We start from the raw sequence: 24532 nt of genomic DNA on the forward strand, positions 1-24532 counted from the left end.
GAGGGGAATCCCTGGGCCCCAGTCTTCCTTCCAAGCTAACTTTCTGGGACCATCTCCCAGGATCTCTCCTCCTCTCCTACCCCGACCATGGAAGATGAGTGACTGTATAACTCAGTTTACACAGGAGGTACAGGGTCCCCTGTTAAACCAGTCTTTTGTGCCGTGACTCATCCTACCTTGTGTGTCCTGGGGCCAGGGCTGGAAGGCCTGTCTCAAGAGGAAGACAGGGGCCTGGAAAAGGAGGGCAAGAACTGCTCGTGACAGCATGACTCAGGCAAGAGAGGCAAAGTAGGGGGATGGGAGGCTGGGCTGCTTCTGTGCTCTCTTTAGCCTTGTCCTTCCAAGATTAAGCAGATACAGCAAGTGAAAACACAAAACCACAAGTAAAATTTCAGTCTCAGCTACACAGTGAATACTTTCCCAGTGCGTCTCAAGTGCTGCATGGGTCGTGCTTTTGTTATTAATTGTCTTTATCTTTATTTTTTGTTCATGAGACGTACTTATGCTGAAGGAAACTCACCTTTAGAGTTGGGTGTGGCATCACATACATGCTTTCCATCCCAACCCTCAGAAAGCAGAGGCAGGAGGATCACTAAGACTTTGAGACCAGCTTGGTCTTCAGAGTGAGTTCCAGGCCAGCTAAGGCTATGTCTATAATGAGACACTGTCTCAAGAACAATCAAATGAATGTGAAATTCAATCTAAGTGGGCATTCTATATTTTAGAACGTGAAATTCAATTTAAACAGGCATTCTATATTTTTATCTGGGATGTCAAGATCCTGGGGATTGGGGAGCACCCAGTAAGATATAGTCATGGCTCTTCTATCGGGGACAGAGCAGTAACCCTGACTGAAGAAAGCCTAAGGGACTGTTGAAAAACTAGGGGGAGGCTGAGAAAAGAAGTTCACAGGAGGGAGAGCCCTCACCTGGCCATGCAGCTCTGAAGGCTGCACTGGGCTGGCCCTGCGGGAAGCAGAGAGGAGGGTGTGTGTGTATCCTTCCTGGGGATGGCTATGTTTCCATCATTCCATCCAAAGCAGGATATCCTGGCACTTGTGCAGCCTCATGCCAGCGCCAGCATAGGTTTGGCATCTGGGCATCAGGCTGGAAATGGACAGCATGCGTTAATAATAATGACAGTCAGGACTTCACACACAAGTATACACATGACTTGGGGCCATACCCAGTTCCTATTTTATAAATTCTGACCAAGCAAGAGGAAAGAAAAAAAAAGCAGAAGTTACAAAGAAAAATTGATGATGCAATGTCACAAAACACAAGTGACAGGCAATGGCTGCAAAATACGCAATACCCAGAACACCCAAACACTTTGTCCAGTAAAAGGAAAACAAGGCAGAGGGTAACTGTTGGTATCCCCCCATGTGTGTGCTGAATAATATTAAGTTTAGGTCAGTGGTTTCTGGGTAGAACAAACTGCCCTTCATCATTCAAGTGAGGCTTCCCTAATCCATGGAAGGCCTGAATCACACAAAAAGATGGGCCTGGAATTTCCCTCTATCATTAGCTTTCTAGGGGCTTGAACCTCCCAACTCCCTCTAAAGACTTAAGACAGGGACTGGAGATGTGGCTCAGAGGTAGACTGCTTGCTGGACATACTCCAAGATTATAAAAAAAATAAACAAAACAGAGGCTAGGGATAGAGAGATGGCTTAGCAGGTCAAGTGCTCGTAATGTGAGGACTGTGAACATCCATTGTCATGAGGGAGGAAGTGGAGACAGGTATATCCCAGGGGCCCAGAAGGCGGGAATGGCTGTTTACCAGTTCTGTGGGTGGTTGAGGCTCTATCAAAAGGTTAGGTAAAGCTGAGTACAGTTCCACGTGCCTTTAATCCTAGCACCTGTGAGGCAGAGGCAGGTGGATCTCTGTGAATTCCAGGCCAGGCTAGTCTACAGAACTTTACACAGTGAGACTCTATCTCAAAAAAAAAAAAAAAAAGTTGGAGAGAACTGAAATCCTCATGTGTTTGTTGCTGGTGGGAATACAAAATGGCACGGCTGCTTTTGACAAACATTCTCACAATCGCTCAAAAGGTTCAGCACAGAATTGAGGAAACTACAGTCACTATATGACCTTAGATTTTCACTGCTATGTAAGAGGAATGGAAAGATGGACATGCAAAAATGAATATTCATAGTGGTGCTATTTGCAATAGCAGAAACAACCAAGATGCTCATCAATGAATGACGTCCAGGAGGTACGGGGCGCCGCCTCGCCGAAAAGGAGAACGCCATGCTCAGGATTCTTCTGACAGCAGTTTTATTGTTACAGCTCTTTTAGTGTTACAGCTCTTTTAGATGGTAGTGAGGCGAGGGACCCCAAGCCCCAAAAGCCTATGGCTTATATAGAGCTTTAGGAGACGTGCCACACACTCATTGGCTCTTATGATGTCGCCAAATTAGCATACTGGTTTTCGCGCCTTGCGCAGGCGCACATTCAAGCAAGGCTCGCAAGAAGAACCAGGAAGCAGGAAACCCGCGCCATCTTGCAATGGCGGACGCGGCTCCTAACAAGGAGGGACGTGTACCCTGACATACAGCCAACAGTCGTTAGTCTCCTGGATGGTGAAGCTGCTCACTTGTCTGGAGAATGTGGTTAGCTGGCAGACACAAAGGGCTGCAGTCAGACTGCTCACTGCTACTTTTAGGAAGCACCTGGATCAGATTCTGATGTGACACAAGGGACATTTTCACAGAAACTGTGGGCTTCCTGGGATCCACACTTGGGTTTTCTAGAACCAAGTTATAAAGGACCTTTTTTATGCTGTGTGACTTTTGAGACTTGAACAAATATCTGACCACTCCTGATAAGCCACGAATGTCAGACCAGAATCACCCAATTTTAACTTAGTGAACACCTGAGTTTAATGAGGCTACTTATGGGAGTGTAGGTGATTCAAAGACAGCTGTATCACCAAGAAGGTCACCCAAGTACTAGAGACACCCCAGGAAAGCTGTATCTCTAGAGTTCCCTGGTGACATGACCTTTGGATGTTGCCCTGTGAATCTTGTAATTTTCAGGATTTTCCTAGGCCTTATAAGTTGAGTTTTCCTCCTGGGCATCTGTCTACCTTTTTTTTTTTTTTCACTTAAGTCTTATGCAAGCTTTCTTTTTCTCTCTAAGAGGTGATGTTTCATTTCAGGGGAACTAGCTACACAACACCCCAATATTTCTGCTTTTTAGCAAAATTTTTATACTATCTTATTTTATTTATTTTATTAAAAATATGTTTTTAGTAGCCCCAGAATATAATTTTCCATTCTCAACAAGCACTTACAAAACTAAGTTCTAGGGCTGGAGAGACAGCTCAGCTGTTAGAAACACTTTACTGCTCTTGAAGAGGATTGGGTTGCAGCACTCACACTGTGCTGTAACTCAGCTCTAAGGATCTAATACCTTCTGGCCCCCAAAAGCTCCTGCACACACATGGTGCATATAAAATGCACGTACACACATACATACATACATACATACATACATAATACATACATACGTATAGTTTAAATTTTTTTAAAAAAAGCTTACAACCTATCTAAGTTCTAAAATAGTAACTGAGAAGATGGTAAACTGGAAAAAGGGGCTCAAATCTGTAATCCCAGCACTTAAGAAGCTGAGGCACCAGGATCAAGATCAGGAAATTCAAGGCTAGTCTAGAGTACAAAAGGAGTTTGAGGTCTGTCAGACTGTCTCCAGGTGGGGTGGAGAGGAAGAGGCAGAGCCTGTTGGTTCATGTCTATAATCCCAGCTAAAGGGCCCAAGTTCAAGGTCTATATGGGCTACATAGTGCGTTCAAGGCTAGCCTGGAAAACTTAGGGAGACTCCATCTCAAAATGAAAAGTAATAAAAATTTAAAGAGGCTGATCTCCTATGGCAAGATGGGAGGCAGAGTGAAGAAAATCATTTGGGGTTAGACGGTGGTGGCACATGCCTTTAATCCCAGCACTTGGGAGGCAGAGGCAGGCGGATTTCTGAGTTCAAGGCCAGCCTGATTTACACAGTGAGTTCCAGGACAGCCAGGGTTACACAGAGAAACCCTGTCTCAAAAAACCAAAAAAAAAAAAATCATTTGGAAGTTTAAATGCCAGGTAGCACGAAGCACACAGCGCAGAGGCAAAAACAATGAGAGACCTTGCCTTAAAAACAAGGTAGACAAGCTGGTGGCGGTGGTGGCACACGCCTCTGAATCCCAGCACTCAGGGGGCAGAGGAAGGTGAATCTCTGAGTCTGACGCCAGCCTGGTCTACAGAGCAGGTTCCAGGCTAGCCAGAACTACACAGAGAAACCCTGTCATGAAAAACAAACCAAGGTGGACAGAGAGATTGACTGGCTAAATGTTCTCTGCTATATGCGAGCCTCTTCTGGCTCGCTCCCTCCTTCAGATGGAAACCAGAACCTCTCACTTGTGCTAACTGAGAGCACTACCAGTAAGTGGTAGCCCAGTAAGTCTGTGGGTGGACTCATGCTATGGTGCAGAAGTCAGAATTCATGGTTTCTGCAAGTCATTCCTCTCCTCCTCCTCTTCCTCCTCCTCCTCCTCTTCTTCTTCTAGCCTTGTGAATCAAAGGGATCAGATTTGTTGATAAGTGATGTTTCCTGCTGAGCTTGCGGACCGCCCCCACCCCCTCCATTCTTTTTTTCTCTTGAGGCAGTGCTGGGAGGCAGCTCACTTGGAGGCACTCACTTAGCAGGCACAAGACCCCAGGTCTAACCCCAGCACCGCACAAACTAAACGTGGCTATCTGCACTTGCAATCTTAGCGCTTGGGAGGTGGGGGCAGAAAACGAGAAGTTCTGGGCCATCCCCAGCTATCTATCAAGTTGAAGCTAGTCCGGAACACAGGAAACCCTGACTCAGAGGGAGAGCTGCAATGTTGCTGAGGCTCTAACTCCTGGGGTTGAGCAGCACCCCTTCCTCAGCCTCCGCAGCATGGCTGAGTCTCACTAGAAGCATAAGCAACGGTCTGTGTTGGGATACCTATATGAATGCCATGGGACACCTATGCTAATGTCATGAGGGGGGGCAGAATGATGCTAGATTCTCCACACCAGTCTTACACACTTTCTGGGACTCTGTAGCTCCAGTGTAAGAAGCCCTTATGGAATTCCACAATCCTGCAGTCCTCTCTATGCAAGACTCCCACTGTCCTGAATTGTATGGCTGACCCACCCCTAAGGTCCTGGCTGGCCTCCCAGTAAAGGTCCCTGGCTTGGGGTTGGGGGTAACCTATCTCCCACTCTGAAAGCAAACACAGTCTTTTCTCCAAGGCCTGGCCTTGGCCTTTCTTAGAGCATGTCTTCTTCTTGGCCTGTCTCCAATCACTCGTCTCTGTCTGGCCCAGGCCCTTTGGCACTCAGCAGTCTGGCTCTTGTTTCTGGCTAATCTGTTCTACTGCTAAAATTTCTCTGTTCACCCACCATAACAATTCCTCGAAGGTGGAGATAGCTGAAAACAAGGAAACCACTTCCATCTCGACAGCCACCAGCCTGCTCCACAAGCACACACCACACACTTAGTTCATGCCTAATGGCCATATGCCCAACGGCCCTTATCGTGAACGTGGCTTTCAACCCTTGCTTGAGGCTGTCTTTCCCATCTAGTTTCAAGTTCCTCTGTCCTGCCTAATCAGCCTCTTAGAATTCTCTCAGATTCAACTTAATGTAGCGCTATAAAGCTGGATTTAAATCTCTTCTTCCCCCACCTTGAGCCAATCTCCTGCCTCCTCCCTACACACATCTATAATGCCTGGTACTCGCCCTTGAACCTTTATTAGATTTAGCCTAAGCCACTCTCCCTATTCAAACCTGGGGACTATTTATCTTCACCCTCACACCCATCTTTCAACTTATTTCGTAGTCCTGGCTGCAGGGCGTGTAAAGACAGAGAATGTACAAAAGTCCGGATCGAGAAGCAGACACCCTCCCGTGAACGACCTTGAACGCGTGCCCTCAGGGCAGCTCTCTTAACCGTCGATGGCCTTAGACTCGCCTTGTCTCATCTCTGGAATACCCGGCCGGGCGCCGCCACCAGAACCCGAGGGGAAAAAAGCAACCGAACGAGCAAGCACTGCCCTGGAGGAGGCGGGCTATGCTGTCATATGATTCTTTAATCACATGATCCTTAGAAATGGGGTTTGGGGAGAGAGGAAAGGGAGGAGGAATGTGAACTGAGTAGAAAAGAAACACAGCATTTCAGGAGAGTCCCGCCTCTACGTAGACAAGTAACCAATGGAAGCCCTGTATCTCCAAGAAATGGCTAATGGAAATTGAGGTGGGCGGGCCACCGCGCGGCCAAGCCCTAGTCCTGGAGCTGACCGCCAGATGCCTCCCAGGGAGCGCGGACCCCGACGCAGGTAGGAGGACGCTTTGCAGACATCTCCCCGGCTACTGTCCAGAGGCCTGACCAGGCTGCTGTGCAACTGAGGGTCCTCTGGAGTCTCAGCTCAGAGACAAGAGAAGACCTGCTTCTTGAAACTGCCCTAGAGGTTTCTGATGCACTAATGAGGTTGTTTTTTCTTTTCCTTTTTGGAGGGGGGGGGCAGTTGTTGTAGAGACCCCCCCCCCCCCATAAGAGGCTTCTCTTGCCCAGCATGTCGGAAAGCTGCAGGCCTTTCTCCAGGACAGGAACCACCCCACTCTTAGGCCAGCACCTCTCTGTCTGTCCCTCCCACCTCTCTCCAGGTCCCGGCTCTTTCTCTATCTGATGCTGCAAGTGGTCTCCACGGCGGCGTGCAGTGGGTGTGGATCTCGCGCTTTGGTCCCCAGAGCTCAGAGGAGCTGGGAGCAGGACCTGGGCGTGATGGCTGAATCCCTGGGTTGTGTCAGCTTTATTTCCTTTCTTGGGGGCGAGAGAGCTAACTTCCGCCTCTCCCCGCCACTTTTCCATGCTCCCTTTCATCTGGATTGGCTCACCTTTTAGGAAATTCATCTCCCCTTGACACTCGGAGTTGGTGGGTGCCACCTAGTGGAAGATGTCGGAGCTAGGGCTTTGAAAGGCTCCTGTTCTTTAGCTGGGTAGTATAGAGGTGGCCAGGGGCTCACCACTCCCTAGCCCTGTTGAGAGGAATCGGGTCTCCCCTACCCCTTCCTGGTTAGGAGATGGCTTCTGGGTTGTTCTTTGCGTTAAGTGAAAGGTCACTTGAAAAGACCTAAAGAAGGAGAGAGAGAGAGAGAGAGAGAGAGAGAGAGAGAGAGAGGCAGAGATTGAGAGAGAGAGAGAGAGAGAGGCAGAGATTGAGAGAGAGAGAGAGAGAGAAGGTGACAGATCCTTCAAAGTAGCCAAGACTGGCCTGGGATTCACCTTGTAGCCCAAGCTGACCAGGCGCTTGCCACCCTCCTACCTCAGCCTCCCAAATGCTGGGATCAAAAGCGTGCCTGGCATGCGTGGGTGGTACTTCCTGCCTTTCATAGTCACCAGTGTCCAGGCAGAGACTGAAGGATTGAGACACAGGGTACAATTTCTAAGGCACTCAGCCATAGATCAGAGTGTCACCTCCAGTACTAAGTCTCAAGTGTAGATTCTACGAAGTTCCTGTACCCACTCTGTTTCTATCCTGCTTGGGCCACCTGCCTGAGAATGCTCTGCCCTGTCCCTCTGTTTAGACCTCTGGCCCCTGGGATTCAGGGTCCTTCCCTGGTAATGTTCAGGGACACCAGTTGGCATATGAGTCCAGTCCAATATCCTGTCTCTTTTCCCTGACTTGATCCTTAGGCATGGATTTGAAAAGTGAAAGTAATATTATAATTACTGCTTTGCATGGTTGTTGCAGAGAAATACAATAAGGAGAGGGAAAATGGCTCCCTAGAGGGCCTTTGAATACTGCTGGGTTTACGGCCCTTCATTCTGAGTTGCTGGGTGGGCCAGCTGAGCTGGGAAGAGGCTTATTAGGGAAGTGAGAGGCTCGGTTCCTCCTGCTGAGGCTGAGGAGCAGTGAAGCAGTGTACTGACTGGGTCTTCCCACTTGCAGCTGAGTTTCGATTTCTGAGCAGGAAGAGACAGAGGCAGTCTGTGTGAGAAGTCCAAAAGGGCCCTGGTGATGTCATCGGGAAGGGCTCATCATGAAGTTAGCTTTGAGGCTGACCCAGCCTCTGTGTCCCCTTCCCTTGGGTGGGGTGGGGACAGTTGTGGGTAGGCAGTGGCTGGTCTGTAGGGAAGCCAGCCCAGACCCCACTGGCCACTGTACTTCTGTTTTTGACAACTTTCTCCACTGTTCAGTTTCCCATGTGATCATGTGACGGATGACTGTCCCCCAAGGCTTTTGAAAGCTACAGGTGGCAGTTCAATACCAGGCTAGGGGTGGAGGCTGGCCATGCGCCTGTGTCTGCTAACGTCTCCTCTGCCTCTCAGCCCACAGTCCCATAGATCAATGCCACAAAAGCCATATGCCTTCCTGACTTCCACAACTACCCATCCACCCACCCACCCACCCAGAGTCTCAGGTGTTAGGCCGTTCGTGAAGTGTTGATCCATGTCCTCATGAATGGCCTAACACCTGAGATTGTCCATGCCAGGATTCATGCTCACAGTGTGTGCGAGCTGTCGCCTGTGCGGCGCACATAGGTAGGACGCTGACTCACAGGTCGGCTAGCTTCCCTGTTCACTTGTTGAGAAGACTCTAAATCCAGGGCCTTGGCTGGAGCACAGGGGAGTGCATGGCCTCAGAGTAGAAGGTGCCACAGGCTTTAAGATGGCTGCCAAACTTTGCTTGGCATTTGCAGGCAGACCATGTGGATTCTGGTGAGCTGGCTGGCTTTAGCGGCAGGGCTGGCGGCTGGGACACAGTGTCCAGATGGTCAATTCTGCCCTGTTGCCTGCTGTCTTGACCAGGGAGGAGCCAACTACAGCTGCTGCAACCCTCTTCTGGTGAGTGTCTCATGCCCTAGTTGGCGGCCCAGTCCTTCTGAAGGGCTGGCTACCTTGGATTGGCCAGAGGAGGACTGGCACAGATCTTTCGGTTGATGTCATCTCTTCTTTCCAGGACACATGGCCTATAATAACAAGCCATCATCTTGATGGCCCCTGCCAGACCCGTGGCCACTGTCCTGCTGGCTACTCTTGTCTTCTCACTGTGTCCGGGACTTCCAGCTGCTGTCCATTCTCCAAGGTGACAGCGCCATTGGCTTGGGGAATTGGGGGGTGGGTGTGTATGCTTAAGATCTGGATTTACTCCTTTCCTTCACTCTTTAGTCCCAGGCAGAAGGGTCTTGCTCACATGGGCTTCTCCGTGTCCATAGGGTGTATCTTGTGGTGACGGCCACCACTGCTGTCCCCAGGGCTTCCACTGTAGTACGGATGGGAAATCCTGCTTCCGAATATCAGGTGCTGTGGGGCACAGGGGAGGGGGACATGTGGGGAGGGACATCGGGTGGTCCTTGTAGTGCCCAGGATCCCAACTGCCTGGGTGGCCCTGATTCCTGAACAGAAGGGCAGTTCTGAGAGAAGAAGGTGACAGACAAGGATGCAGAACTCCAGGGGTTTGGGGATGTGAAGAGGCCATGCTGGAGTGATTTAACACCACCGCAGCTTCACTGGATGCCTTAGTTGTCATTCTGCAGTAGGGGGTAGGGGTGGGATCCTGAGAGATCACCTAAGCCCTAGGACCGACCACTAAACCTCCTGTAGCTGGACCTGCAGTTCTTCAGTGATGGTACTGGGAATGATTTTTACTGACTGGATTAATGGAATTCTGGATTCTTCTATCTGCAGATAACCTCTTGGGTGCTGTCCAGTGTCCTGGTAGTCAGTTCGAATGTCCCGAGTCCGCCACCTGCTGCATTATGGTTGATGGTTCTTGGGGATGCTGTCCCATGCCCCAGGTATGGGGAAATGGTGGTGACTAGCGGGTAGAGGGGTAGACCTGGCAGCTGGGGCCGATGCAGATGGATTTAGGACCATCTGTCTCGTCTCAGGCCTCTTGCTGTGAAGACAGAGTACATTGCTGTCCCCATGGGGCCTCCTGTGATTTGGTCCACACCCGATGCATTTCACCTACGGGCACCCACAGCCTACTAAAGAAGTTCCCTGCACAAAAGACCAACAGGGCAGGTGAGGAGGCCAGAAGCCACCCAGCCAGCTCCCCGGGGGTGAACCCACATTTAACTCTTGGCTGGGAAAAAGTTCCCTCCATCCTGGCAGCCCCTCCCTCATGCCTCATTGCTGTTTCAGTGGCTTTGCCTTTTTCTGTGGTGTGCCCTGATGCTCAGACTCAGTGCCCTGATGATTCTACCTGCTGTGAGCTACCCACTGGGAAGTATGGCTGCTGTCCAATGCCCAACGTGAGTGAATGGCTGGATCCCCCTGGGCCCGGACATATCCTTACAAGGGGGCTCCAGGCACTGGGCTGATCTCCGGGAGCCTTAAGGCTCATGCTGCCCCCTAGTGGCAGATTGGAGCAGCGTACTGCTATCAGCCTGGCTTCTTCCTATGCTCACTAAAGAGTTCAGAGACTTATTCTTGTCCCAACCTAGGCCATCTGCTGTTCCGACCACCTGCACTGCTGCCCCCAGGACACTGTATGTGACCTGATCCAGAGTAAGTGCCTATCCAAGGACTACACCACGGATCTCCTGACCAAGCTGCCTGGATACCCAGGTACAGGACCAGACTGGACGCCATTTCATCTGCTCAGTAAAGACGGGTTCTCTTCAGTTATGGAATGGGGGATTGAGTGGGTTTTGATGGCTGCATGGAGGGACTGGGCAGGTGCAGACCCTCTACACTGGCCTGGCATGAGGTTCACTGTGGCAGGGATAGCTGTGTGCTCCATTCTCGACACCTGGTCCCATTGTCTTTGGTGACTTGGTCTCTATCCACCTCACAGTGAAGGAGGTGAAGTGTGACATGGAGGTGAGCTGCCCCGATGGGTACACCTGCTGCCGCCTCAACACTGGGGCCTGGGGCTGCTGTCCATTTGCCAAGGTACTTGGGAGTATTGAGCACGGGGTCCAAGCTGAGGGGACAGCTAGCTTGGTTCTAGTGTTTATTGGCTTCTCTCCATATACCTTAGGCCGTGTGTTGTGAGGACCACATTCACTGCTGCCCAGCAGGGTTTCAGTGTCACACAGAGAAAGGAACCTGTGAGCTGGGTGTCCTCCAGGTACCCTGGATGAAGAAGGTCACAGCTGCCCTCAGCCAGCCAGACCCACAAATCTTGAAGAGTGATATCCTCTGTGATGCCTTCACCAGCTGTCCTACAGACAATACCTGCTGCAGACTGAGTTCTGGGGACTGGGGCTGCTGTCCCATCCCAGAGGTAACATGGGAAGTGGGGGCAGCTCTGAGGGGGTAGAGATAGCATCTTGGCCTGGGCAGGTGGGTGGCAAGAGTCCTGTGGCCTTACTCTACTGCACTCTGCCTAGTCCAGGGTGGCACCCAGTGTTGTGACTTGTCCCCAGCGGGAAAAGCTATGAGCAGGAGAGGTTGACTCCCATGGTCCTCTGTAGGAACATTATTCTCTGCCCACCTCTAGGCTGTCTGCTGCTTAGACGACCAGCATTGTTGCCCTCAGGGCTTCACATGCCTGCCTGAGGGGAACTGTCAGAAGGGAGACAGAATGGTGGCTGGCCTGGAGAAGATGCCCGCCCGCCGGACAGCCCTGCTCCAAACTGGAGATATCGGTTGTGACCAGCATACCAGCTGCCCAGTAGGACAAACCTGCTGTCCAAGCCTGAAGGGAAGTTGGGCCTGCTGCCAGCTGCCCCATGTGAGTCTCCACCCACTGCCCTGGGAGAAGAGAGCTGTGTTCTTGGGATCCAAGTGTGATTCGGTTCCCTCGCTCCACAGGCCGTGTGCTGTCAGGACCGGCAGCACTGCTGCCCGACCGGGTACACCTGCAACGTGAAGGCGAGGACCTGTGAGAAGGATGTAAGCTCCATCCAGCCTTCGGTGCGCCTGACCGTCGGTCCGAAGGTTGGGAATGTGGAGTGTGGAGAAGGCCATTTCTGCCATGATAACCAGACCTGTTGTAAAGACAGTCAAGGAGGCTGGGCCTGTTGTCCCTACCCAAAGGTCTGTGCTGTCCCTAACCCTGGGGCTGGGTGTGGCCACGGGCTGTGTTCTGCCTTGCCCAGTACTTACTCTCCCTTGACCATCCAGGGTGTCTGCTGTATAGATGGACGTCACTGTTGCCCCGTTGGCTTCCACTGCTCAGCTAAGGGAACCAAGTGTTTGCGAAAGAAGACCCCTCGCTGGGACATGTTTTTGAGGGATCCAGCCGCAAGACCGCTACTGTAAGGAAGGGCTACAGACTAAAGAACTCCATAGTCCTGGGAACCCTGTTGCGAGGGTATTCACCACTCAGGCCTCTCTAGCACCTCTTCCCCTAGAGTCTCCCTGGCCTACTCATTCTGAGTGACCCCATCACCATGGGAGGTGGGGCCTCAAACTAAGACCTTCTTTTATGGAAAGAAGGCTGTGGCAAAAGCCCCGTATCAAACTGCCATTTCTTCGAGTTTCTGTGGACCTCGTGGCCAGGTGCTCTTCCCCGATCCACAGGTGTTGTGTGAGCTTGCTTGTGTGTGTGTGCGGTGCGCGTGCGCGTGCGCGTGTTGCTCCAATAAAGTTTGTACACTTTCTTAACAGTGTCTGATTTGATGCGCCAGGGCCCTCCAGTACCAGCATTCCCATAGGGAAAAAAAAAAAAAGACATACGCACACATCTTTAACCTCACCAGCTTTATATTTTTTTTTTGTTGTCCAGAGTGTTATCACATCCTCTAGTCCCCAGGACCGCCCCAGCCACCAGCCCTGTGACACCCAAGCAGCACCCCTCCCCTCCCAAGGGTCCACAGAGATTGTCCCTCCCTTCCCAGCCCTCACCCTAGCAGCTGAGGCTGGCTCACCTCTCCTGCTTGCCCACAATAGATCTTTCTATGTACAGCCTCGTTTATACAGGCACTGCTCCCCCACCCCAGCCCTCCTCCCCAGCCCCTCTCATAGGGGACCGGGTCCCTCCCACCGCCCTCTGCTTGGAGGCTAATCCAGGGTCCCTTCCCAAGACACTTCCCCAGCACATACCACAGATGAGCTCAGTAGACCCCTGAGTTCCCGGCTAAGAGCGTGTACCCCTCCACCGCAGCATCCCGGGACGCGCACTCTGGGGACCTGCAGGGGCGGTGGGCGACCCCCCGGGCCGCACTACTTGACGTTGAACACCATTAGCGGCCGCTCCTCCCGCCGCTGCCACGGGCTCTTCTTGTCGCCAGCCTCGTCACCCACCTCCGCCCCCAGCTCGTCCTCTGGGCTGGTGAGCGAATCGCGCCGCAGCTCACTGGCGCTGCTGCGAGAACTGTCCCCACGGCTGCGGCCCCGACCCCTGGGTACCGTGGCCGCCCGGCCTTCGGGTGCCACCACCTCGTCCAGCAGGGGCGTTAGCGAGTTGTCCTCTGGCGAGCAGAGGCCCGTGCGGCTCTCGCTGCTGCTGGGCTCTGTGTCTTCGCTGAGCGCCAGGCGCGGGGGCGCGGGCGGCGGCGGCGCGGGTGGCTGTGCGCGCTCCCGCTCCTCCCTCGCGGGCCGGCGGCGCGCAGGTCGAGCCTCGTGCACGTCGACGCCTGAGTCCAGGCTGGCATCGGTGCTGCGGCCGCCGCCGCCCGCCTGCAGGTCGATGTAGGAGTGGCGCACTTGCGAGTTGGAACGTCCGTCCAGGGACACGAACCAGGCGCGCGGGTGAGGCTTCACGCCCAGTTCCAGCAGCTTCTTCTCGGTCAGAGCCTGCAGCTCGCCGTTCAGCTGCGCCATGGTGGACTCGTTGAACAGCACCGGAATGGTGACCGAGCCGCTGACCGGTGCGGAGCGCCCGCCGCCCCAGCCCTCGCCGCCACCGCCGTCGCCTCCCGCACCCGCGTGGCCCTGCATCAGGGGGCGCTGGGGGTCGGGTTGCGGGAAGGGGCGCGCGGGGCCGGCGGCCGAGCCCTCCGGCGGGGTAGCCTCGTCGCCCACTCCCGGGGCGCCCGCCTCTCCGCCCAGACGCACGTAGTGTGCAGGGATCACCAGGGTGGGCATGACATTGCGGTACACGTTGTCCTTGAGGTGGTCGATGGAACCGCAGAAAATGAGCTGGCCGGGCTGGCTGAGGGACGGCGGCCGCGCCAGCTGGTCCACCGACTGTGACAGCAGAAAGTCGGGGGTCTTGCTCTCGGCCGCCCCCTTGTGGCCCAGATAATGGTCGAAGGACGGTGGTGGCGAGGGAGGCTCATGCAGGAAGGCCGCGGCCCCCGCCGGGCCCCGCCGGTATTCGTCCAGGCTGGGCTCCAGCCCGCCAGGACCCTCGACAGAGCGGGCGCCCTTGAGCCCGGCACCCTCAGCGCTGCGGGCACCAGGAGGCTCGGCGGCCGGTCGGCTGGAGGAGCGCGGTTTGGCACGGAAGAAGTCATCCCGGGAGGATGCTAAGTCTCGAGAGCTGGAGAAGGCCGAGTGTAGGGAGCCTGGGGGAGGGGCCTCGGGGTCTCCAGACGACGTGGGCTCCAGAGGTCCCCCGCAGATGAGATGGAGTTGAGACATCGACGTAGCTTGATCTCGTTTGTTGTCCGAGGGGCCAGAGAGCTGCAGCTTGCGGTGCTGTTGTCTTGGCTTCAAGCAGCGTCTTCTGCAGAGGGGGAAAGAGACAGGCGCTCAGCAATGCTGAAAGTAAAGATTATCTCCGTAAACCCCCACAGCTGCCAACACAAGGGATGAAGACAGCAGTGGGGTGGAGACGGCGGATGCCTGGACCGTTCAAGAGAAATGGTGGGGGACCCAGATGATGCCTGGAAGCTGTTTGTAGAAAGAAATTCATCCGGGAGCTGCACCCACTCAGCTTCATGGGGGTAAACTTGCCATGTACGCCAGCTAGGAGTGCCTGCTCTGTGGGTCCCCTGGGAGCGACAGCTGGGCTGCTTGGAGCCGCTGTAGATGGTCTCTCTGCAGAGGCAAGACCTGCAGGTCCTGCCATCTGTCACCCCTTTCTCTAAAGCCACCAGTCTCTGGAGTCTTGCATTGCCATTCTTTCCTGGGAGCACTTTGAGGATCTCCTAGAAGCATCTTTGGGACCCCAATGCAGAGCACAAGCGCAGGCCTGGGGATCTGGTGCGAGAAGGCGGGGCGGGCCCCAGGCGTACTCACCGGCAGTAGTAGATCAGTAGACACAGCAGAATGAGCACCAGCAGGGCTAGGGCTGCCAGGATGGTCAACAGGAAGATTGTGTGGTAGGTGCCGATGTCCTGAATGCCTGAGGTGATGGTAACCAGCCCTGTGCCAGGCAAGGGCTTAGGATGCCCTTCTTGCCTTTCACGAGGCCTGAGCTCTCCATAATGCCCCTCCCCCGCTGCTCCTCCCCCACTGCCCCACCAATCTCACCAGATGTAGGGGAGGCCATGGCAGCTACCCAGTACCCTAGCTGCGGGGAGACAAAAGTCCAGTAGAGTTGTCGGCCTTCCTTCCGAATCACACCAGTGCCATTTCGTACCCACAGCCCTGGAAAGAGGCCAGAGGACTTCATCAAACTCAATGTTCTGCAACCTCTAACAGAAGCCCCCGCCGCTGGCACAGTCACCCTGCCCCTAACACTTACCACTCTTAGGGTCAAACCTCCAGGCTGGAATGCTGGTGCCCACGGCAAGGGCACGAGGCTCTGAGGGTACAGGCAGGGACAGGTGAATGGGGCCTGAGAGAGGCACCTCTGTCCCATTGCCGGTTAGGAGATGTACGCTCACTGCAGCCAGGGGTATCAGCTCCAGCCAGGAGCCATTGCCTGAGGGAAGAGGACACTCGTACTAATGGCTGTGTCCTTAAGGAAGGAAGGTGTCTCCCCTCTACATTAAGTACACGGCTTACCTGAGCTAGAGGCCTCGGTCCCCAGGAAGGCAGGGAAAGCCCGCATTTCCTGCTGGGTGCTGGCAGGTGTGAGCGAAGCCCAAAGCTGGCTGTAGGTGGAGCTGACGGGCAGGCGCGCAGCTCTCCGCTGGAACTGCACCCAGGGCTGGGAGCGGGCACCTGGATGGAAAGCAGGCACTGTGGTAGCCTGACCCAGACCAAAGCAGAAAGCAAGTATTCGAAAAAGAGAACCACTGGGTTAGGCCGATCGGAAAGGCCAGGGAGGGTGGGAATATAGAGAGAACTGGATAGCCACAGATTGTTAACTTGAAGGGATGTGATACCGGAAACCCCCCAGTCCTGGTGACTGTGTGACCTTCCACAAATTACTCGCTTCCTCTAAGTTTCCTTATAAACATATAAATGATGAGGGTCATGGCGCTGAAGAGAAGGCACCGTGGTTTAGAGGGTGACTGTTCTGGGTTCTATTCCCAGCATCTACAGGGCAGCTCACAGCCATCTGTAATTCTAGTTCCAGGGGACCCAATACCTTTTCTGTACATGGTACACAGAAATACACTCAAACACACACACACACACACACACACACACACACACACACACAGAGAGAGAGAGAGAGAGAGAGAGAGAGAGAGAGAGGTCATGTCCTGAGCTAACAACATCTGAGTGGCAGGATTGAGTTAGGTTATGGGATGCAGAACTAAGATTCCCTGTCTTCATGCTCAGGCGCTCTCTCTCTCTCTCTCTCTCTCTCTCTCTCTCTCTCTCTCTCTTTATTTTGTTTTTATGTTTTTTTTTCTTTGAGATAGGGTCTCACTATGTAGCTCTGGCTCTCCTGACACTCACACTGTAGACCAGGCTGTCCTGGAGCTAACAGACATCCTCCTGCCTCTGTCTCCTGAGTGCCGTGATCAAAGGTGTGCACTGCCACGGTTGGGCTGTATGTGCCGTTCTTTACAGATTCTCTAGAACCTTCTGCCATGATGGAAAAAAGTGTTTTGTCTGGGCTGCCATTTAGCACTCCCTGAATACATGTGGCAAGTGAGCCTGGCCTGGTGGCACACATGTGTAACGTCAGCACATGAGAGTCTGCGGTAGGATGGGGAGCCTCGGGCCAGAACTCTGAATTACAGAGTTCTGAGATACTGCCTCAAAAATTAGAAAAAAAAAAAAGAGAAAAGTGGCCAAGGAACAGAATTTACGTTTTAAAAATTATTTTTCCTTTATTTGTATGTGCATGAGTGTTTTGTCTGTATGTCTGTGTACCACAGGTGTGCAGTGCTCTTAGAGGCCAGAAGAGGGCGTGAGATTTCCCCTGACAAGTTACTCTGACAGTACCATGTGGGTGCTGGGAATCCGATAGGACCCAAGTACTTGGAAAAGCAACAAGTGCTCTCAAGCACTGAACCATCTCTCTAGCGCCAAACTGTTTCCATTTACATAGACACACAGCAGCTTACATTGCCTCTTTCTGTCTCTCTCTGTTTCTCTGTCTCCTGTCTCTCTGTCTCTCTCTCTGTCTCTCTCTGTCTCTCTCTCTCTCTGGGTGTGTGTGTGTGTGTGTGTGTGTGTGTGTGGTGTTGAGGCTGCGGGAGCAGACATGCAGACGTATAAACAGAATTCCAATCCTCTGTGGTCATAGGTAACATTTATTAAGCTTCAGTATATGCTGGATGCTGTCCTAAGCAGGCTATGTATAGTAACCCCCTTAATTAGCCTAACAGCCCCCTGAGGTATCAACTCCATTTTACAGATGCAGAAATGAAACTAGAACTTCAGCAACATACTAGGGCCACCATCCTGAAGCCTGGCCCTGTCACCCCACACCCCTCCACACAACTCTGTCCTGCTCTGTTACTAAATGTTGGGAGCCTGGGCTACCATGTGGGGTGTTGTAGGTTAAAGGAGAAAGAAAGTGGGAGTTGCCTTTCTGGACACGGAGGAGAGAGGCCCAGAGGTCACAGGCTACAATGGTGTAGCGGCTGGGGCATTCTGACCAGTATTGCCAACTCTCTGCACCTCACACAGAAAGCCGAGGAAGCCACCAGAGGGCGGTAAGCTCTGGGGCAACAAAGATCCGTTTGGCATTTTAGAGTCCCTGGGGGGCATTGGAGGCCTCTGGTATGGGGTCATCCAGATGCAGATGGCAAACGATCAATCTGCCAATAATTCAATAAGAATTTACACTGGGGAGGGCTCAAGCTGCAAACTCACTGGGGCTCTGTAGTATCGGCCAAGCACCGTATACTGCAGAGGCCAGAAAGTACCTTGAGCCCTCACTGCCCCGCCTACCTGTCTGCCGACTCCACCCATCTCTCTCTCCAGCCAGATGCCTCAGCTTGCCCTCTGCTCCCTTTATTAGCTCCACCGGACTTCCCCCCAAAGGTGAGGGGCGTTTCTGTCACTCCTGCTCTGTAATGCTCCCAGGGTTTGCAGTGGTGTTTGTCTGTCTTCCTGTTTGCCCATGACCACAAGGCAAGCTGTGGGTCTGTTCTTCCTCAGCCCCATGCCCAGCACCAGCCGTGTGCATGGCACAGAGCAGGTGCAGAATGGGAGATTAAAACCTTGTGCAGACGGACCATCGAGGACGGCTCCAGGCCACTGGATAGATGTTCAGTTGCCCTAGAAAGCCCTCATGGCTTCAGAACAGCCAGGCACCCAGTAAATAAATAAATACATGTATGTAAGTGCACAATAAATACATGTAGACCCACTGAAGATAAACAGATCAGGGAGGTGGGAAGCAGGAGAGAAGAGAAATTACAAAAGCCCCAAGGAAACTATAAATATTTATTAAATACCTGTCTTTTTTTCCTCTTAACACATTTGATTCTTTTCTTTTTTGTTTGTTTGTTTGTTTTTGTTTTTTGAGACAGGGTTTCTCTGTGTAGCCCTGACTGTCCTGGAACTCACTCCATAGACCAGGCTGGCCTCGAACTCAGAAATCTGCCTGCCTCTGCCTCCCAAGTGCTGGGATTAAAGGCGTGCGCCACCACTGCCCGGCGCATTTTTTTACCTTAATTTGATGAAATAAGTATTACCCTTCCACATCTCATATATGCATTAAGTATGGCTCAGAGAGGTTAAGTGACTTGCCCAAGGAAACTCAGCTACTGTGTGAAGAAGCAGAGGTTTCTGCATATAAGTCAAGGAAGGGAGAGGAGCTATGGAACGGAGGGCGGGGTGGAGCTTACCTGGAGAGCCTAGGAGGATGTGCACAAGGTCCTCATAGAGGATGAGGGTGGCTGGCCGCTCCGGGAGCAGATAGAGGCTGACCGATGCATACACTGCAAGACGGGTGGCCTGTCAGCTCTAGAAGAAGCATTCCCTAGGTACCCCGTTCGTCTTCGTCCCAGCGGCTCCATCCTCCCACAGCCCAGTATGCCCCAGCCCAGGCAGCAGCTGCTGGGGAACTGCCCCTCCACCCCCAAGGACTATTTTGGGAAGGGGCTGATGGTGGGTCAGCTGCTGTCCAACCCGCACCCCCCCTCCACCTGCCCCTGCACTCACGCGGCAACTTGTCAACACGCCACGGCACTGAGTTGGTGAGGAAACCCGGGCGGGCAGCAGTGACCAACACCCAGGTACCCAGGCGGTAACTGAGGGGTAGTGTGGCCACGCCCTCCGAGTCCGTGGTACCAGCAGCCAGTAGAGTGCGGTTCCCAAACACGTCTACTGAGGCCCGGGCCAGGGGCACCAGCTCCCCGCTTACATATACCTGTACCTTGATCAGGATCTCTGTGGGAAGACGGGGTGAGGGGGTGAGGAGTGAGGAGGAGGGCTGCTGGGGATAGGGGGGTTGGGGACTGACTCCAGTGAGGTGCTGGGGATTAAATCCAGGGCCTCTGTCAGTGGATTGTGCTCTCTGGCAAAACTGGCAGAAGAGGAAAGAGGGCTATCCCCTTTCACCAGCGCTAGCCTATGCACATTTTTTCACATTTCTAAACTCGGGCAATGCCTGTGATGGGTGATATCATTGTTATAATTGACAGCATTCCCACCCCACCCCCATTCTTACTGGTTCACAAAATAGGAATATATCTTATAACCAGCGAAATGCTATGTTTGTTAAAATATGCCCTCAGCCCATTTTACAGATAAAGAAAGTGAGGCTTAGAAGGTGTTAAGTCCTTGTACTACAATTAAGTGAGAAATCTGAGCTCTGAACCTAGCAGTCTACTTCTAGAATATAAAATGCTAGTCAGTCGACCCTAAGAGACCAATGGTCTATGGAGAGGAGGGGACCAAGAAAGAATGAGTCGGGGGAGCACGGGGAGCCTCAGGTGGAGGGGAGAAGGCAAGATCAAGTAACTTAGAGGGAGGATGGAAGCTGGGTCCCCGCTTGAGTTCTCAAGTAAGAAAAAAAAAATCAAGTCAAGCCACTAAGGAACCTGTGACTTCTTGTACACACCCCCTTTCCAGGATCCTTTCCAAAACCCGTTTCCCTTCAAATTTAGGGGCCAGCCCCAACTCCTAAGCCCAAAAGAGTATCTTCATCCCTCCCTTCACTTCTATAGCTGGTCAGCTACAGTCAGTCACCATGGCAACGCCCTCATTCCTCCCAAGAGATCAAGCAAAGGAGCTGGGGCCCTGATGAGGAAGGGCTACATGGAAAAGCAGATCCAGGCCCAAGGGAAATAGTGTGCAGGGGACTGGGAGGGAAGCATAAACTTCTAGATTCCCAGGCTATCTGTGACCCTCTCCCCAACCTCCTCGTCTCCAGGGTAACCTGGCCACGCTGTCCCTGAAGGTGAGGTACTCGGGTTCGGATGGGTGACGAGGACTTGAGTTACTCTCATGGATTTCAACAGGTTGCCTCGCCATCTAACCCTTCCACTCAACGCCAGCTTCTCCCTCAAGACGTAGCCCCGCCCCTGCCTTCCTAATGAGTGTCAAAGATGGGGAAGTTAAGACGCTCAGGAGGCAAGTGGAGGATGCACTGGATGCTGGGGAAAATCCCATGTAGAGAAGGAGTCTTAGCCTGGAGCTCAGAGCAGAAGGGGAGGGGCCGGGGGCGTGGGCAACCACAGAACCTCAAGGAAGCCTTTCCCTGACTTGACACTCAACAGTGACAGGTGTCTCGTCTCAGGCTTCCAACGCAGAATACCACGCCTGGTCCTGGCATCCCATGCAGCTATTCCCAGAGCCCACCTCCCTCTCCAGGATAGGCCAGAGTCTAGCTTTTCAGGGTGGGGCACCCACTCTGCCCACTCCCACGCTGGCTCTTCAAGGAGTGGCAGTCTCCTGCCCCAGTAGGAATTCTGAGAAGCTAAAAGAGTCTGATTGCTCCCGGCCCCCATCCCAGGCTCGGAACAGCTGGAGAGAGCAGCTGGGAAGAGTGCATCCAGGAGTCTGAAATTTTGTCGCTTGAGGGAAGCCTTTTGGCTTGAGGGCCAAAGCCTCAAAAGAGGGGAGGGAGCTGGGAAACAAAACAGAGGTGGGCAGGTAAGGCCCGAAGGAACGTCAGTGCCAAGCTAGGAGGTGGGGCAGGTGTCTAGCAGGCGCGTTTCCCCTCTTCCCCACAGCCTGGGCTCCCAGCCAGCTGCCTGAGAGAGCCCCCAATTCTGGCTCTATTCCAGCCAATTCCCTGGGCCCTCCCTCCCCTGGGGTGCAGTGCCTTAGAGGAGGAGCTTCCTAAGAAGCTTGGGCCTCTTCTCCGAGAAATCAGGGGAGACTGAGGCACAGGAAGATCCCTCCCCATCCTCAAAGCGTGACATTCCATACAGTATCTGCATCTCTCCACTTAGCCCTGCCTCATTTCAGGAGGAAATCCGACCTCCTCCCTTCATCCGGACCCTACTTCCCACAACTAGACCCCCCACCCCCGCTTCCGCCTTTCCTGTTAGCTTCTGGTGTGTGTGTAGGGGGGTGGTGTAAGGAGCAAAGAACGCTGTTCCAGGATGGAGCCACAGGCAAGAGCAGGAACAGCAATTGTGGGGTGGTGGCGCAGGAACCAGAAAGGTGGGAGAGGAAAGCAGGGATGAGGAGGGGAGAGGCCCAGAGCACCCAGGAGTGAGCTGTGGAGTCAGGGTCTCCAGCTCCCACCGCAGGGGTTGGCTCTACCCTCACCTCACACACCCATGTGGGCCAGATTAGGCGTTAGGAGGGTCAGGGTCTCCTTTGGGGGAGTGGGGGGATAAGTGAAACTAAGAGGAGGAGATCTGGGAGCGGGTAGAGGAGAGGTAGCAAGAGACAGGGTGGACAAGGACCCAGACACCTGCCCTCTCAGCTGGTACTGCCCACAGCTCGCCAGCCAGCTCAGCATGGCTCCGTGACCACAGCCCTGCCATGCGCCCTGAGCCAGGAATCACAATAACGCCTGTTCTCAGCCTCCCCCCAGTGCATCCCCTCCCTATAGCATGAGCTGATCAGTGTTTATTTGGTGCACCCCAAATTCTAAACCTGGGAGGTTGGCTGGAAGCTGTCAGGCTCCTGGGTGAAAACCCCATCCGAGCAGTCAATCCCGCCCACAGCCTCACCCACTCCCCCTCTCCCCTCCCCCCTTGCAGCCCCAGTCCGGCCAGGGTGGCAGCCGATGCCTGCGCCCCCACCCAGCCTGGGTCGCAGCTAGGGACCCACGGGGGGCTGCGGAGCCGGCGCCCGCCCCAGCCCGCCCCTGGGCGGGTGTCTTCCGCAGACAATAGCTCTGGCTGCAGTGCCTCGCGGACCAGGAGGGAGAAAAACAAGTCGGAGGAGGCGGCAGCGCCGAGCCTGGAGACCCTCGCCCTCCCCATTGTGTCTCCCCAAGACCCCCGTAGCATACAGTCCCCCAGTCTCTCCCCAAGAAACACCGATCTCAGGTCGCCTTCCCCCCATCCTGGGAGCAGAATGCACCCCAAGTCACTAGCATCGTGAAGAGGGGGCCAGCGGTGGCAGCCGATCACGGGGTACAGGCCCACGATCGCCGCCCCTCGAGGCCGAGACTCACCCTGCGGGCTGGGGGGCTCCGGTGGAGACTTGCCGGGAGCCCGGGAGGCGCCGCCGAGCAGCAGCCCCAGCAGCGGCAGCAGCCGCGCGAGGACGCCGGGGCCACTCGGCGGCGGCATCGCGGGGCTCGGCCGGGCCCTAGCGGTCCATCGCTGCCGCCCGGCCCTGCTCGGCCGGCCCCGCTCAGCCCCAGCTCTGCACCGCTCTGTGCAGCTCCGGGTTGGGCTCCCGCTCCGGCTGCGGCGCCCGCTCGGCGCGATTGTCTCCGCCCGGAGCGGCCGCCAGCGCCCCCTGCAGTCGGCACCCGGCACAGCGGGCCAGCGGGCACCGCCCCCTCGAGGCCCGGCTCTGCCTGTAGCCCACCCGGCAGCCCCCACCCGGTAACCCAAGACTCCAGACAGCAATGGAGTGCAGCGATTAGGGGGCAATTAGCTGGGTTGAGGTTGGAGAGCTCTTGAGATGTGGTGTAAAATTGAGGGGTAGGAGAATGGCTATTGCCTACTCCTAAGGGCTGTAGTTGGAAAGAGTGAGAATCTCCTTCTCGCACATGGAGAACTCAGTAGTGTTAAGAAGGCTACGGTCTCCATCCAGTATTGGGAAGCTGACCTGTGGTCATGTAGCGCCCCCCACCAACCCCCCGCGTCCCCCATGACTTCCATTCAGAAACAGGCTAGGCAAGACAAGTTCCTTACAGCCTTCCTGCCCTCTCTCTTGCTTCAAACAGGATGGTCTGAAGTTCACTAGGTAGCCCAGACTGGCCTCGAACTCATGGCGCCTTTCCTGCCTCCGCTTCCAGAGTGTTGGGAATTCAAATGTGAGCCTCTATATTCAGCCTCACGTATCCTTTAAAGTGACAATCATAATAATCTCTACCCAGTAAGTGTAGTTGAGATGCCCGGGTGTGTGTGTGTTGAGGGACAGGGGGGATGCCATGCACCTTTAAATCCGGCAAGCAGAGCTCTGGGAGTTCAAGGCCACCTTGATCTACATAGCCAGTTCCTGGTACTCCAACACAAGTCTGACAGGAGCACCCGTGCAATAAATGGCGCTATTGTTGGCCAGGGAGGGGCTTGCCTCCCTTGGAGTAATAAGACCCCCTTCTTCTGCAGAAGACTTCTGGCTAGAGAGGTTTTAGAGAGGTGGAAGCAGACGCCTCTCCCACAAGAGAATCTCATTGGTTCCGGCATCATGATTGACAAGCTGGATCTTCCTTCGCTGAACCCCACGTTTGAAGACTAACCCCTTAACAATCTTTCTCTCCTTATCATTTCTGGCTGTCACCATCCCTTAGCTCCTTTTTTGCATGGTTCTCCCTGTCATGAAGTCACCTCTTCAGCTCAGCTTCCTACACAGGAGGAGACCTATGACAAGGATGGCTTCCCCTAGAGGACACAGCAGGCTTCCCTCTGACTAGGTCTCTCCACTTCAGGGGGCAAAGCCACTAGGCCTTTCCCTTCGTCCCTTCCTCTTCCCTTTCCCTCTTTTCCTTCTTTCTGTCTCCTCCCTTCACTTCCATCTGTTTCCTCTTCCTCCTCCTTTTTGGCAGTGTGTCACTATACAGACTAAGCTGTCTTTGAACTTGCAGTCCCTGCCCCCCCACCCCTCCCCACCGAAGACCCTGGAGTAGCCAGCCAAGCGTGGAGGGGCTCTCATGGATCTCCCCCTTTTGAATAGAAATTTCCATGTAACCATATTTCCCAGTCCTGTGCTTATGTAACCATTTTTTTTAAACCTAAGCACAGGCGTTAGAACTGATCCTTGGTGAATTTCATCGTGTTGG

At 53.9% G+C, this 24532-nt stretch overlaps 2 protein-coding genes across 3 annotated transcripts; one reads left to right on the forward strand and one right to left on the reverse strand.

Moving 5' to 3' along the window:
- Window positions 1–6310: 6310 nt before the first annotated feature.
- Window positions 6311–12594, forward strand: Grn (granulin precursor). Of its 2 annotated transcripts, none has more exons than XM_028780470.1 (13): window positions 6311–6370; window positions 8736–8880; window positions 8996–9121; window positions 9252–9336; window positions 9724–9833; window positions 9927–10062; window positions 10183–10292; window positions 10485–10608; window positions 10838–10935; window positions 11024–11269; window positions 11486–11719; window positions 11800–12024; window positions 12112–12594. In XM_028780470.1, exons 1-13 carry the CDS (start codon window positions 6339–6341, stop codon window positions 12247–12249), a joined length of 1809 nt encoding a protein of 602 aa, XP_028636303.1. In that variant the 5' UTR covers window positions 6311–6338; the 3' UTR covers window positions 12250–12594. The 2 variants fall into 2 exon arrangements, with proteins under 2 accessions (XP_028636303.1, XP_028636304.1); XM_028780471.1 differs by having other exon boundaries at window positions 6354–6522.
- An 81-nt stretch (window positions 12595–12675) lies between these two features.
- On the reverse strand, window positions 12676–23022 carry Fam171a2 (family with sequence similarity 171 member A2). The gene is made up of 8 exons (XM_028780565.1): window positions 22754–23022; window positions 19336–19563; window positions 19020–19112; window positions 15826–15984; window positions 15563–15742; window positions 15349–15465; window positions 15115–15241; window positions 12676–14599 (listed from the first exon to the last, which is right to left on the reverse strand). Exons 1-8 carry the CDS (start codon window positions 22869–22871, stop codon window positions 13153–13155), a joined length of 2469 nt encoding a protein of 822 aa, XP_028636398.1. The 5' UTR covers window positions 22872–23022; the 3' UTR covers window positions 12676–13152.
- Between the last annotated feature and the right edge of the window lie 1510 nt (window positions 23023–24532).

Source organism: Grammomys surdaster, unplaced genomic scaffold, assembly GCF_004785775.1.
Source record: "Grammomys surdaster isolate TR1022 unplaced genomic scaffold, NIH_TR_1.0 371, whole genome shotgun sequence".
NCBI lineage: Eukaryota > Metazoa > Chordata > Mammalia > Rodentia > Muridae > Grammomys > Grammomys surdaster.